At 50.1% G+C, this 15256-nt stretch overlaps 1 protein-coding gene across 1 annotated transcript in view; it reads left to right on the forward strand.

The window, feature by feature from the left end:
• The window catches only part of MYO15B (myosin XVB), a 46550-nt gene extending 31504 nt beyond the window's left edge, over positions 1–15046 (forward strand). The window contains exons 37-64 of the mRNA XM_050908659.1: positions 289–385; positions 736–882; positions 1175–1364; positions 1500–1587; positions 2138–2360; positions 3907–4022; positions 4578–4637; positions 4880–4955; positions 5466–5584; positions 5839–5957; positions 6408–6549; positions 6686–6797; positions 7123–7283; positions 7558–7670; positions 7787–7850; positions 8095–8167; positions 8549–8625; positions 9012–9088; positions 9674–9804; positions 10409–10503; positions 10796–10873; positions 11192–11300; positions 11659–11807; positions 12218–12345; positions 13339–13472; positions 13956–14089; positions 14545–14685; positions 14956–15046. Of these exons, the coding sequence (XP_050764616.1) occupies positions 289–385; positions 736–882; positions 1175–1364; positions 1500–1587; positions 2138–2360; positions 3907–4022; positions 4578–4637; positions 4880–4955; positions 5466–5584; positions 5839–5957; positions 6408–6549; positions 6686–6797; positions 7123–7283; positions 7558–7670; positions 7787–7850; positions 8095–8167; positions 8549–8625; positions 9012–9088; positions 9674–9804; positions 10409–10503; positions 10796–10873; positions 11192–11300; positions 11659–11807; positions 12218–12345; positions 13339–13472; positions 13956–14089; positions 14545–14685; positions 14956–15015 (3213 nt within the window). The 3' untranslated portion in view covers positions 15016–15046. The remainder of the gene's footprint in view (positions 1–288; positions 386–735; positions 883–1174; positions 1365–1499; positions 1588–2137; positions 2361–3906; positions 4023–4577; positions 4638–4879; positions 4956–5465; positions 5585–5838; positions 5958–6407; positions 6550–6685; positions 6798–7122; positions 7284–7557; positions 7671–7786; positions 7851–8094; positions 8168–8548; positions 8626–9011; positions 9089–9673; positions 9805–10408; positions 10504–10795; positions 10874–11191; positions 11301–11658; positions 11808–12217; positions 12346–13338; positions 13473–13955; positions 14090–14544; positions 14686–14955) is intronic.
• The last annotated feature ends 210 nt before the right edge of the window (positions 15047–15256 follow it).

Consider the following 15256-nt stretch of genomic DNA (forward strand, 5'->3'; position numbering starts at 1 on the left):
GGCTGCAGTGTTGGCCAATTAATTCCCAGCTGATCGGAATTTTTCCATAGGAAAATTCATCACTCTGAGTTCTTTATCTTCCAGCAAGCTGTCTTGGGCCTCTGACATACTCCTTCTCTGGACTTGGTTGATGATTCCTTGAGTCAAAGACTGAGCTCTTGAGACACTCCCAGATGGGGAGAAGTTCTAGATCAGAACTTGGGGAGGGAAGATCACCTCTGAACTTAAGGGCACTATGGAGGTATCTGCTGGCTAGTGCTAACTAACCATGTTGTGAACTGCTTGCAGGTTTATGACTCCACGGAAGACGAGTTCTCCAACAGTGAAGATGATGACTATCCTCGGGAAACTTTCCAGCAGAAGAGAGAATATTTTCAGAAGATGGGTGAGCATCTACCACTTTGGGAATTTCACTCATCATAACACCTTGTTCTGCAGCCTCCCTGGCATAACAAGGTGTTCTTGTCTCCCTGTCTGGAACCCAGCTAATGCCTGCAGGAGTTGCTGGTGCTGTGTGTAGCAGGAGTTCTGGGTGCCTGCTCAGCTGGCTACAATTCAGATTGTGAGGTGTTGTGTTGCCAGTTTTCTAGAAATCTTTGAGCTTGTGACTGCCACGCCCTCCTTTGCCTCTAGAAAGCATAGGCTTCTGCTGACTGATGCAAGGGTGGGAACCATGCCATTGGTGCTACGTTTTGGCTGTGGGTTTAACTAGCTCAGGTTCCCCTTTCTATGCAGGAGAGCAACAGATCCGAGTGAAGAAAGTCAGGCCTCCTTCCAAAACCTGGACCCCTCCAGCAAATCCCCAGCCAAAGCAGGAGGAGGAGAAGGAAGAGGAGCAGGAGACAAGGGAAGAGGAGAAGCCTAGCCCTAAAACAGAGGCAGGTAAGATGCTGTGCAGTGGAGACCCAGGCAGGCTGACAAGCAGGACCTTTCCAGGAGCATCAGGCCAGGATATAGCCAGAGGAGGAAAGGATCTGTCTCTTCTGGGAGTCTGCATGTGACAGGAGAGGAAAGAGAGAAAGGCCTGAGCTTTGGGAATTGGGATCCCAAAGCAAGGCAGTGCAAGGCCATGGCCAGTCAGCATTGGGGTGAAAGACAGGGAGCTTTAAATGAGATAAAGTGATTTCTCCTGTGTCTTTGCTGGTCTGTTGGTTAAAGCTGTCATCCCCAATAGCTCCTGCTCCCCCTTTGCCACCTCCTGCGCCAAAGCCAAAAAAGCAGACACCAAAAGCGAAGAAGGAGCCATTTGTAGTGAAGCCGTCAGGCCCTGAGTCACGGCCTGCACCCAGCCGGGAGATCCGCAACATCATCAAAATGTACCAGAGCAGGCCAGCCCCTGAGCCCCAGCCTATCGAGCCTGTCAGGTGAGAAAGTAGGATCCACTCAAGTGGGCAGGAAGGAGATGAGTGGGACTACATCCCAGCACTGCCACATGGCTCCATTGTGGCCACAACCTCTCTGCAGCTCCTATAACTGTGTTCCCCATTTCCTTGCAGGAGAGTGTCCAAGCCATTTATGAAGAAGAATGACCCCAAAAATGAGGCTCTGGCCAAGCTGGGAATGATGAACCTCCCATCTCCCAAATCAGTGAGTTCTTTGCTCTCCAGTCACCTTAAGAGCTAGGCAGAGAGGGCCTGTATATCCAGTCTCCAACAGGTTGGGAGCTACCTGGTAGTGCAGTAGCAGCCAGCTGATTTCTTGTTGGATTACTAGATAGCTGTGAGCTCATACCATGGTGCTGCCCATCCTAGACTGGGTTCCAGTCTGTAAAGTCACTTGAGGTCCTGAAGAAAAGGCTCTGGAGCAGCAAGTCATCTTGTGGTATGTTTAAGGCTGATCTGGAAGCAAGCAACTCATGTTCCCCACATTTGGCACCAAGGTCTTGGCCCATTAATGTCTTTTTTTCCCCTTCCCAGCTGGAGGCTTCAATCTCAAATACTTGGTTCTCTGCACCTGGGTTTGGTTGATCTTCATCTGTGTGTTGATTGTGTGATTTAAAGGTCCTGGTATCCCTGTTCACACAGATCTTGCTTCCAGGGTTGGACTGCTGCCCTGGGGATGACCTGTAACAGTAGTGTCAGGACAGAGCACAGTAATGCAGAGAATGACTGGGTCAAATGGTTTTGCTGTCTTGCAGCCATCCCCCCTGCCACAAGAGAAGAAAACACCTCCACCTCTCAAGCCTAAGCCAGGCTCAGCTTCCAGCTCTATCATGGAGAAGCAGTTGCCTCTCCTCTCCATCTTCAGCCAGGAGAGTACCCCACCAGGTTCCCAGGCCCCTCCTGCCCCCCCTCCTCCCCCACCATTGCCTTCGCCTCTCCTGCCTGGGAACCAAGGCTGGCAGGAATCCACAGGGAAGGGTGAGTATTGACTTCACCCAAGTGGGATTTGGTAGCGGGGGGCGCGGAGGGGATGCGGTCAGAATCAGCCCAGTGGCCTGGGAGAGTCACAGCACATGTTCTGTCATCGGCCAGCTGGCCAAAGACTGAGTGGGCTGTGTGAAATCGGAGAGACTCTCATAGTTCCAGGCTGGCCCAGTAATGAGCATGGCACTCCCCAGCTCTAACTCATCCCTTTCTTCCCAGTGCAGTGCAGGATGTCAGGCACAAATGATGAAGGAGGGGCTGGGTTTCTCTGAAAAATGCAGCAAAAGGACGGACCTTTGGGCTACACTTTTATCAAGGTCCAGTCCACAATACATTTTATTGCCTACCTGAAGCATAATTACTTTATCAAAGCTGCAATTCAACGGGTGGACTTTAGACCAGGGAGGAATGGGAAGCCAAGTGTTTTACCTTCTAGAGGCTCTGGAGGGACCTTAGAGATAGGCTGAGGTATGAGGGAATGTTTCTCAGAGGGAGAATGAGAGCCCAGGAGACCTTGGACATTGGCCACATAGAGTGTCTGGATGCTGCCCACCTGAAAAATGGCATAGCTAATGCTTCTCAGCAGTAGTTTGGAAGTGTTATTCAGTCTTAGGTTTTGCCTCTGAATTTCAGTGGGAGCCTGGAGCCATAATTCATTTTATACTTTGCTGCTATTTCGGATACATGTACCAATGTATTTCGAGCTGTTTAAAACTCTCATCAGCATCACATTTTATAACATGCGAGGTAACAGTCAGCCAAACATGTTACTGAAGGACTCCATCTTACAGCAGCTTCCCTGGTATAAAAGAATTTCCCTGTTTCACTCCCCCTCTCTTTTAAAAAATGTTTCTTTAGGAAGTCCTGTGAAAGTAAATCAAAGTAACTGGATTAGTCTGAAAAATGCCTACGTGCTTTTGAATAGGGATATAGAACTGTGCTGAACTGTGGGATCTACTACATTTCTTGTCTATGAACTCTGAAGTTTTGAAAGTTGGGAGTGCTTAAATGAAGACATTCCTACCTCATAAAGCAATGCCTTTGAATGGTTGCCTTCAAACTGAGCCTGTCTTTAATAGATCTCCTGCAGAGAGAAAATCCAGTACAAGTTCTAGGTGCCTTGTACCAGAAACTTGCAGTCTGCAAGCTCAGGGGAGAACTTTTATGTCCTTTTGAAACCTTTAGCAGCCTTTTTATAAGGACATAAAGTGAAACTTGTGTCTTCAACCTTAAGCACAGGGGTAGTATTTTGCCTGGGACACTGTGTACTCCCTATCTCTGGAGTGTTTCTATTATGAGCACTGAACTTTGTGGCTAATACAGCAAGTATAAATGCTATCAGAAATGCTGGTGCTCACATGATGACTGTTTTGTGCATGCATTCACATTAGCTGATCACTGACCTTCAAGAGGGTTCCTGACAATAATCTTCAATCGGGCATATGGCACTGTCCCCTTTCTCTTGGTACGTCTTTGGCAGGTGGGAAGGTGACCCTGTAGTCAGCAAAGCCCATCTTCACTGCTCTTTCTCCTCACACAGGCTCTGCTGTGACAGTAGCAGAAGATGATGGTATCAAGACCCAGCTGTACAAGCTCACTACTAGTGTCAGCTTTTCCTATGTCAACCCTGCCTGGAAAATCTTTCTGCGCAAAGAGGTACAGTTCATTAGCTGAGGGCTGGCTATGGGCAGAGGGAACTGGTCCCATATTTGGTTAAAATAATTTTTTGTCATAGGCACCCAGTGTGATATAAAAGCACAAAGATAGTTCTGGGAGGAGGTCACATGACACAGGAGTTGGAGGCAGGGGATCATCTCCTAGGGGAGCTGGGTCCTACTCTGTCTTACTGACTCTTGTGTCTCAGTTTCCCTACCTGTCCTTTCCTTCCTCTGTAAAGCACTGAGAAATCTACAAATAAAGTAAATTTGTTGCTACCTGGTGCTTTCCTGTTAAAATAGTACAAATGTGTTTAAAATCAAGTATTGGAGAGTGCACTGAACTGACCAGGGTTCATCCTATGGTCTCACTACTTTACTTTTGGTCCTTCGCTCCTGGTCCTTCTGTTCACATTCACAGTGTCTCTTCCCTGCTTGTCCTTGGAGATGAACTCACTCCTCTCTGGCAGTATGGCATATGGATTACAAAACATCCCTGGGGAGCTATTTCTGCAACATCTGTAACATCACTATTGTTTTTCTCCTCCTCTTGCAGGTGTTTTACCCCAAAGAAAGTTTCAGTCACCCTTATTGTCTGAACTTGCTGTGTGAACAGGTATGTACTCGTGTATGACTCAAGGCCTGTTGTCTTTCTGGGGACAAAACACTCCATAATTACATTCCATAAGTTGCCTTCACTTTTGCATCCCTAGCGGAGTTAGTCCCTTCTCCAGGTCCATCCAGTCAAGCCCCTGTTCACTCCTCTCTGAAACTCACTCTGTTTCACAGCCTCAGATGCTCCAACACAATCAGATGTGGCCTTCTCAATGGAAGCCTCTCTGTTTCCTTCCTCTGCAGATCATGCGTGACACTTTCTCTGATTCCTGCTTTCGGATCTCCAGGGAGGAGAAGCGCAAGATGAAAGACCTGCTGAGTAATTACCAGCCCCATCATCCCTTCCTCCCTGCGCCCATCCCAGCTTTTGGTTTGAACTGAGAAATTGTCCTCCAAGCCCTTTCAGGCAGGACTTAGGGCAGAGGAGAAATGTTTGTCACTGCAGCAAGAAAGCACATTTATGTGTGCTGTGTAGTGCAGCGTAGGAATGTTTGTTTATTCCAAATGGCCAGAAAACGGACCTGAAATTTCTCTGAGCCAGAAAAACTTAGTTATAATATGTTTATTGGGGGGAGAGGAAACTGAGGCCCAAGGATGGGATTTTGAGTTGTCTCAAAATCCAACTGTCTTTGACAGGAGCTTCATGGAGAGGAGGAGAGAAACTAGTAGTAGACTGGTGTGTGCAAGTAATATGGTATCTTTTTGCCTCTGCATGTCATTTGCTGCGCTGTAATCACTGAGGGAGACTGGTGGGAATGAGTCCCTGGGCAGAAGGAGACTTGGCCATCTTTGTCTTACTGAGAAAGTATCTGCTTTGTAACCCTGCTAGTGGAGTTCCGGGTTGGCAACGATGTCCAGTCCATTCAGGAGGATGGGATAAAGAAGAGGATTGTACTGGCTGCTCGGGATAACTGGGCTAACTATTTCTCCCGCCTTTTCCCAGTTCATGTGAGTCTTAACCTTCTCACCAGACCCTGGGCTTGCTTAAGCTGTGTGGCTCTAGTTCACCTGGGATCTCTTTCTGTCTCCCTGCCTGGCCACACATCACTCATTCTTCTGCGCCTTCTGTGCCTTGCTGGGTTTGACACCTCTGTCAGCCCAGTGCCTCCTTCATGGTACATGTGGTAGCATCTTCTTCCCCTGCTGCATCCTGTCCAGGTGGGATGGAGCCTTTGATGCTCTCTGCTGCACTTCTCTTACAGGGTGAAAGTGGAAGTGATGTCCAGATCCTGGGTGTTTCTCACCGGGGCATGCGGCTGCTGAAGGTGGTGAAAGCAGCTGGCTATAATCCTGAGCACCTGAAGATTCTTCGCAGCTACAGGTGAGCAAAAGGGCACTGGTTGCTGCAGAATGATAATTTGTCATTTGCAGGATGCTTTCAGAGTGTTAGGAGGCAAACTGAATGGGTGAGCTGAAAATTCCCTGGTTGTGCCATGCTCTCTAGGATTGTCCTAGGCCAGTTGTGACGCACTGACCCTCCTTCTAATGAGTTTGGCCTTTCCTTCCTACCTTGTGCTTTGCTTACAGTGAGTGCTAGGTGTGAGTCAGCTCCATGCATATCATCGCAAGGGAGGTCCTCAGAGTGGTACGGTGAAAGCCATGAGCAGCCTATGGTGCTATTACTGTTGTAATACAGTGCTGGTGAAAGGCCACCCTCTGGAGCATGCTGAGGCCTGTCTCCATTCTTAGTCCTTGGAATGAGCTCCCACCCCCATGATCTGCATCCCTAGCTCTGTCAGAAGGGGCCTGAGCATGGTGGCTGTGTTCTCAGCTTTGCAGATATGCTGTCAGTGGAACTGAAGGGCAGCAATGCCCTGGAGTTCTCTCTGAAGACAGAGCAGCTCTTCCTGCACTCTCCGAAGGCTCCATGCATCAAGGCCATGGTGGAACTCTTCATCCAGGAGCTGAGGCAGGTGAGGGAGCAGCTGTAGTGCAGTAGGGAATGAAGGTGGTTTCCCACATGGACCTGAGAAGGTCCATGGGATGACATGGTCTGAGTCGTTCACATCCTGGGGACAAGATTTGACTTCCCCGTTGTTTTTTCCCCAGGATACCAACTACGTCGTTGCTCTGCGCAGCTACGTTGCGGATGACAAGAGCCTTCTTAGCTTCAAGAAGGGCGACCTCATTGAGTTACTGCCCATGCAAGGCGTGGAGCCAGGTGAGGAAGTTTGTCGAGATTGGCAGGAAAGGTGGGGACTGGGTTCAAGGGCCTGCTGGACCCACGGTGCCCAGAAGCTCTACCTGCTGCTGTCAAGTAAAGCAGAGGAAAGCAGGCTGTTAAGGGCTGGCACAGTCAGCCTTCAGCTCTGCCATTCTCTGACCGCAACCCACCTTGTTCCAGCTGCCATAGTTATAGGGATGTTATCTTAGGATGCAGGAAAGCCTGGTCAGTCTTATGCTCTCCTTTGCCAGTAGACTGCTTCAATGCTTGTTTCTCTTGGTAGCTGCCATGGTTCCTGACTCTCTCTCCCCTGTTTCTGCAGGCTGGCAGTTCGGCTCCACTGGTGGCCGCTGTGGTATTTTCCCCACCAGCCTGGTGCAATTGGCTGCAGCCCCTGATTACCTCAGCACCAGCATGGACAGACGTGGAGGGCTGCGGAAGAGCATGAAAGCTTCCCCAGAGAGCAGGAACACCAGCAGGGAGGTGAGTTGTCCTCGGGGAACTTCTAGGGGGTATGGCCGGGTTCTGTGGGAGCTGCCAGGGTGGGTCTGTGGCCCTGGTAGCATCTGACCTCCAAGGCTAGAGGGAAGAAGATGACTGCTTAATCCTTGCAGATGAAGACACTCAAATACTATCATAGTGGGAGGGGGAGGCACCACACACAGATGAGCCCTTCCCAGGTCTGGCAGGTGAGGAGAATACACACTGTAGTTTCCCAGCTGACCTTTTAGGGTGGGTTTGGTGCCTGTCCCTGCAGAGCTCTGTTCCCAGCCTGGCATCAGAACCCAACAGCATCACGTTAGTCCCTGCTGGTGATCATTATACCATGATGGACTTCGCCACAGCCTACTTCCGAGAGGCTCAGTCCACGTGAGTAGGCTGTGGTCCTTCCTGAACAGGCATACACAGGACCTGTGTAGCTTGACCCACACCAAGCCATTTCTGGGGATATTTCTTGGATTGCATGTTCCCTCTTTTCTGTCTAGGCAGAGACCGAAGGGGATGTCTGCTGAAAAGAAGAGTGCAGCTGACCTGGTCCGGCACACCAAGGTGAGCCCAGTCTCTCCCCAGGGCTACAGCCAGAATCCCAGCTCCAGCATTGCCTCTGGCTTTGTCCCCACATGGCAAAAGCACAGCAGGCAGATCCTTGGCTGCAGTCTCTGGAGAAGTGTAGGTGCCCCCTACTCTTCAGTGCTGCCTGCAAGATACTGGGAGCTTGTGTCTTTTATGAAGCCTGCACCACAGCTCTGTGTGATCTGCCTCCCCAGCTTACCCTTGTATTCTGGCCCTGCAGATCCCAATCCAGGAGTCTTTGCTCTGGTACTCTGACAGTGAGCTGAATGAGCTTGCTACAAAGAACTTCAAGAGTAAGTACCTCCCTAGGACACAACACTGCAGAGGCTGGAGCAGGGGTGAGTGGGACGGCCTTGGTGGCCACACATAGGCATCAAGGCGCCCAGAGCGGGGAATGAAAACTGTCAGAGGAGGGCCCCTCCTAAGGCATTTCTGCAGTTAATAACCACCTATGTCCATGCTGAAAGTGTTCAGCAAAATGCACTTTACCTCGAGTGCAAAGTGTCCAAGAACACACACTGCCTGGGCTGATGCCCCACCGAGTACATACGTCCAATGCAAACCTCGTAATAGCCCGTGGAGCAGAAAAGCTTTCAGGACATTTTCTAGTCTACTGCCCGCCCCATGGCAGGATCACCTGTGCTTAGACCTAAATGCTACCCTTCACTTTGCAGCTCTGATGCGGTTCATGGGAGATCAATCAAAACTCAAGAACCAGAATGAGGCTGAATGCATCTATGAAATCCTTCAGGTTTGAGACCTTCCCCTGGGCAAAGCGCTGAAGCACCAATGGGAATGAAGGGCCAAGACCTTGCTGGGAAGGGAGAGAGCAGGGAGAGCCATAATGCAGCCTCCTACATGAGAAAGGGAGCTGAAACAGAGAGGCTGATTAAAAAAAATGGGGAGGAGGGGTTGCATGTAAATGGTTTCCCTGGATATCACTGTCTGGATGAGATCACAACCTGCCTCTGCTTCTTTGGGCCTAGATAGCACTAGAGACTAGAGGCTGCAAAGCCCAAGCTTTAAGCCAAATTGGCAGAGCTCTGGAGCTGGGAGAGGAAGGGCACAGAGATGACCTGGGGCCTCTCTGGTGCTCTCATCCCCTCTCTGATGCTGTCTTCTCCTCTCTGAATGCAGCTGTGCAAGGAGAAGGAGAGTTTGCATGATGAGGTCTACTGCCAGGTCATCAAACAGGTCACCCACAACCCTAACCAGTGAGTACCAGCACTGACAGCTCCTGTGCGTGCACAGCTGGAGGGGAACCGTCTGCCTCGCTGCATGGACACCAGGGCCAGGGGAGAGGCTGCCCCCCTAATGATATGTTGTCCCCCGCTGCTCAGATGCTGGGGCTTTTTGCTAGGCACTCGGGAAATTTAGCCAGTCACTGGGTTTGGCATTTTCACTTCAATGGATGTTTGTCCTTGTATCTCTGGCTGCTGGTATATCTGGGCACTGGTAAACATTCCTGGTAGCTCCCAGTAGTGGTGCTGCTCAGAGCCCTGATTTCCTCATCACAGCCCTGGGGAACTGATACAACAGTTAGGGACTGGCTTGACCCCACACTGCCCTGTGATATGGCAGCAGTGGCATCAGAGTGGCCTTGACTGTTCCCTTTCTTTGTTTGCTGTTAGAATAACTGAATCAATCCCTTCCTCAGCATAAGAAACCTCTGACCAAGGGCTGCCACCTCATTTTCTGCCGCCTGCCATAGATGTTCAGAAGGGCAGAGGCTCACTTTGAGCTGCTTGGAGCCGGAATTGTCTTGTTCCAAGGTGCCCACAGTTCTTTCTGTTCCACAGGGAGAGCATGCTGCGTGGTTGGTTGCTCCTAAACCTGCTAACTGGGTACTTTCTCCCTTCTAACATCCTGATGCCCTATGCCACCAAGTTTCTGCAGCTAGCCAGCAGTGATCCGTCTAGCACCCACCATGGTATGACTGTTTCTGTGTCCTGTAAAATAAACGTCTGCCCCCTTGTTACTAAGGCCCAGTGGTCAAGGAAAGACGACAGGATCCAGGCAGGGACATGGTCCAATGGGAAAATCTCCCTTATCCTGTTAGGCAGGAGAAATGAGTGGGGTACTGAGCGAAGCGAGCCTGCAGGCAAGAGTCTGCTTTGTATCTCTAGTCTTTCTGTTTGCAGAGGTCATTTCCCATTGCATCTTCATGCAGGCAAGGTGGAATTGTGTCTCTGAGGCTTAGCTTAGCCTTGTGGCTTAGGCCTAGCTTGACAGCTAGACCTTGAGCAAAAGGCAAGCTGTGGTCTTCCAGAGTCATCAGCCGTAAGGTATTTGGGTTGGAATCCTGCCAGAGAAGAGGGTTCTAATTCTCCCATCCTGTCATTCCTCTGTACTCCTACTGCCCTGCAGGCAGTAGGATGCGTCCTGGCAGAGTGGGAGATGAGGTCAAGTCTCTTTGCTCTCCTAGCAGCGGCCCTGGGTTAAATTCAACACAGTCAGGATGAGCCAACACCATAGGAGACAATGCTTAGTCCTATGTTTGGCTCAGCACATGAAGCTTTTTCCTTTTCCTGCAGATATAGCCAAGATCTGTCAGAGCAACCTGCGGAAAAATTTCATGTACGGGGGCCGTCGCCACCTTCCTTTCCCTGTGGAGACAGAGGCATTGCTGGTATTGAGGGGCAGAAAGTGGGGATGCTGAAAAGAGAGGGAGGGCAGAGGCTTGCCAGGAGGTGCCATGTGCGGTGTTACAGGGGCAGTTAGTGTTCCAAGAAAGGAAATGAAGCATGTGTCTGTAAGGGGATGGGGAAGTGCAATACCATGGAGTAGGCAGGGATATGGGCAGGGAAGAGGCAGGTACTATGGGCAAGCAGTGGAGGCAGAGATGAGGAGGAAGAGGGAGAAACAATTGTGGGGCTGACAGGATCCTGCATGTATTGCTGCCTAAAGACTGTCCTTTGCAGAAGGGGCACAGTGCCCGCCGGCTAGCGATACTGATGCCTGGAGGCGTGGAATACCTCACCAGAATCAAGACATTCACTGTGAGTTTTCTGCTTTAAATTTCTTCATTGATCTGGACTCTGAGCCACACCAGAGAACTCCATTATCTGTCAAAACTTGGGCTTGGCCTGTGCTTCCCATAGTGCTGTGACAGTTTCCCACTCGCTTCCTAGGAATCCCTGTAGCAGTGTATATCTGCAGGGCCTGCACAATGCTGGGATGCCTCACCCAGCTTGCTTCTTTGCGCAATGGCCAGAGCCACACTGCTGCCCTTCAACAGGCCCAGTATGTCTAACTGCTCTGGGGCTGCTTTGGGCTTGCCTGGCCATGGTACTTATTTGTTTCTTTCCTTGCTTCAGGTGGCCAAGGAGCTCTTGCAGGAGATCTGTGAGCAGATGGGGGTAGGCGAACAGGAAGAGATACAGGAATTTGTTCTTTTTGCCATCAGGAGTGACAGCAATGATCTTGGCAAGTAGAGACTAGCATCTAGCTTCTTTCTTAAAGCAGTTTCTCCACAGGGAGTACCATGGCTGCTGTTTTGAATAGTTCCCCCACCCTTACTGGCTCTGGGGAGGTTCCTCTTCAGCAGTTTCCCTCTGTACTAGGGTTAAGGATTGTGCCTTCTCCGGGGCTGTGTTGCTTGTTCCTGAAGGAGGTGTGTGTGGGTGTGTGTGTGGGTCCGTGTCCCTTTGGAATGGCTGATGCTTGGAGTCGTAAGAGCAGGGTGGAATAGAGGTGTGCAGGAAGGCTCCCGTCCCAGGCCATGGAGCTCAGCCTACTGTCTCAGCACCAAGAGTGATGACCCTCTCTCTGCGTAAACGTGTAGATAAAATGGTGAGGCCGATAAGATCGGAGGAGTATCTTCATGATTACCTGCTGGAGGACAAGTTGGTCGCTGTGACGTTACGCAGGCTCATCTGGAGGACACCTCTGCACTTTGAGAACAAAATTTATACTGATGTCCATTATGGACAGGTAAGCAACAAGGCCAGTATGCATACCAGGAACCTCCCGAGCAAGGGCTCCCGAACAGGGGCAGAGTTAGTGTACAGGCCAACGGGAATGTCCCAAGGGGGCTGAAGAAGTGGGAGGGCTTTGGCTGATCCGCTTTGTATGCTGTTTCTGGGAATGACTAGTAACTGAAGCTGTGCATACAAGGAAGGCAGTGTGCCTGTAGCCCTAGCCTATGAGCTGTACTGTTCCAGATTTGTGCAGTTGTGCATGCTCTTCCTGAGCCCAGAAAGCCTTTGCTTTTGAGTTATCAGCCTGAGCTGGATGTGTTATCAGCAAGGCAGGACATGGGTCTCTGCAGCCTGGCACTGCCCAGACCTTCCTGTACCTTCTGGCAGGTTTAACAAAGGCCTCTTTGTTGTGCTGTCTCTCAGATACTGTGGGATTACCTGAATGGGAGGATACTGTTGAGCCACAGTAAAGAAATGGAGATGCAGGTGGGCATTTTGGCAATGCTCCAGCACTGGGCCAAAACAGAGCAGCAGAACTCTGCTCTCTCCGGGTACGTCTGTCTCAGGGTGGGTCTCTATCTCTAATGGCTGTTGGCACCACAAGGCTTAGGGGTGGATGCCTCTCTGGATAATTAAGGAATGGACAGTTCTGGAGAACATAAGCTACTAATTAATGTCCCTTAGTGCCTTGACTCCTGGCCTGTAATCAAGAAAGTTTACCTCCTGTTCACACTCTTAATGCTGACCATTTCTGATCCACATTTCCTTTTGTGACTCTTCCTGAGCTGAGGGTCATGAGGGTGCCGTGGGCATTTCTTTTGACAGCCATGCGTTTCTAATACCAAGAAGGAAGCGCATGAGCTTATAGTTGGGATGAATGCTCCTTTGTTCTTTCTCACAAGTGCCAGTTTTCAACCCTGGGCACCTGAAATCTGCAGTGACATGCCTAATGGGAATGAAAATGTCCCTGGGTGCTGGAAAGCTTCTGTCCTGCAGCCCCAAGCTGTATTTTCACACTCCTTCCTTCCTGTATCCTTATGCACTTTGACTCAGAGTCAAGGTAATGTCTCCATCAGATCCCCTTACAGCACCAGCAGCAGGGGGTAATCGCAACCCTGCTGGGCACAGGGAACTCTGCTCTCTGTAGTGCTTTGGATGCACAGGAGCAAGACAGAGTTAGAGTAAGGTGGTTTTCAGCTGAGACTGCCTGTGAAAGAAACACCCTGCGGCTTTACTTCCATGCTACAGTCCTTGCTTGAAGAGTTCCTGTAGTCTCCAGTAAGGAGGGATTTCTCTCAGTGCACTAGTCAGTGGTGCACAGCCGCCTTCTCTGTGGAAAATGGTGGTCTCACTGTCTCTGACGTTTCCTTTCACATCATCCAATTCAGATACAACCTGTTGTGCTCTTCCCTCTCCCTCCACCCTTGCCCCCAGCCATGCAATTGAAAATTGTTGCCACATCCCCTCCTTCCTCTTAATCCCCCTGGCTGATCTTTCAATTTTAGCTGGGCAGGGGGTGAATTAGTATCTGCTTGTTGGCACAGGGAGGAGCTGAAGGAGTACACGCCAAAGACCCTGCAGTCCTCCATCAGACCCCAGGCTCTGCAGAACCATGTTGGCATGCTGCTGAGAACCAGGCCGCCCCTCCAGCCAGTGGATGCAAAAATCCAGTTCATAGGTGAGGAGACATCCAGATCTGCTTGAATCGTCTATCCTGAGCATGATGGAAGCTGCTCTGAATGCACTTTTGGGACAGTTCATGAGGTTGGCGAGGATCCTTAGAGCCCAGAATGGGCCATGACATAGAACTCCCTGACAGCCTCCGCCTGCAGATTGGCACTTGTTCCCAAGCATGGTGATCATGGTAGAAGTTCCACCTCTTTTGTAAAAGTCTGTAGTAGATTTTCAGAGCTCTGTACAAGTTGTGTTTTAATTGATATTCTGGTTGCACGTCTGTTTTCTGGTCGGGAAAGAATGAGACATCTATTCAGGCTGCTGAGAACTGAGTATCAGCAGCCTGGAGGGGAGGGAGAAGTTGTCAATCTTACTTCTTAATGTAGAAAAGCTTGGGAACACTTGCAGCTTTTGACCACCTTAGGTTGGTGCAGTAGATTGCTGCCTGGAAGCTGCTGCCTGAAAGCCACCTTTTGCTTTCTTACAGAGCATGTGATGAAATTGCCTTTCTTTGGCTACAACACCTACTTTGTAGAGAGAGTCAGCGACGACACAATCCTTGTACCCTGTTTCTTTGGCGTGAATAAAGAGGAGATCATTGTGGTGGATGGCACCACCCAGGTATGCCAGACAATTCCTCCCTGGAGTCCAGAGCCCTGATGTCTGTCAGATGTTAACTTTGACTTTTAGAACAACTTGTGCAGGAAGAGACTGTATTTACCTGCATCACAGCCACTCTAACAACAGCCCTAGCCCAAAGCAAGCGACAAGAGTGGTAGAACAGTTAGTACTGCTATGTGCTTTTTTGTAAGTACAGTGATCATGCTAACAAGCACGGTCCCCAGTAAAACTAAGTGTAGGTGACATTCCTGTTTGTTTGTCCCAATCTTGCAGGAGTTCTAGGGACACGCTGGCAGCAGGAGCCTGCCCTGTATTCAGTACATACTGCCCTATGCCCCAGTCCTTGTCTCAGCTTTCAACAGGCTCTTGAGGTGAATCCTCCTTGGTGAGAATCAGATGGTTTTATTTGTGAGGACTGCACCAGAGAGTGTTTTGTGGCTTTTCTCCTTACACAGGCGGTCTCCTGCGTCATTCCATTGAAAGAGCTGCAGAACATGCGAACCCTGCGGCCTGTCTCTGATGGTGGGCTTCCCGGCATAGAACTGAACTATGGCTCGGCTGCCAGCCCCAAGACTATGTGGCTTGAACTGTCACAGGTGAGATCAGCCTGGACCTACAGCTTCCTCCTGGCAATTTAGAAATTGCCCTCCACTGCCCAGCTGAGCCTCTGCTAAGAGACAGTACTACTGCTCTCTTCTGTCCCAGAGGTGGATGGGGGCACTGCATTTCCCAGGCCCCGAAGTGCAGCTTTGTCTCAGCACATACCTGATAGTTAATTGTGGAAAGTGATTTATGGGAATATTTAATTATGAGAAGCAGCCATTTCTGGGGCAGAGAATGACTGATACTGATTTGTGTTTTGACAGGCTAAAGAAATGTATCACACGATTGTTGCCATCCTGGATAAAACAGAGTTGCACCACTAGAGCCTAAGAGGAGGAGAATGACCATGCAAAACAACGCTGTTTTCCTTTCTTTGAGCTTGTTCAGTGCTCCCTGCCCTGTCTTCTGGAGAGGACTCTTCCAAAAGACGTCCGTGACCTCAGACAGCTGCTTTCTAAGACTGCCACCACAGTGTTTGTTGATGGACTGGACCATAATCTCACCCCTCCTGACCTGCCTTCAGTCCCCAAGTACTCTTCCTTGAAGCCATGCATGCAGTGGCTA

The sequence above is a fragment of the Gymnogyps californianus genome, chromosome 19, assembly GCF_018139145.2.
Source record: "Gymnogyps californianus isolate 813 chromosome 19, ASM1813914v2, whole genome shotgun sequence".
Lineage (NCBI taxonomy): Eukaryota > Metazoa > Chordata > Aves > Accipitriformes > Cathartidae > Gymnogyps > Gymnogyps californianus.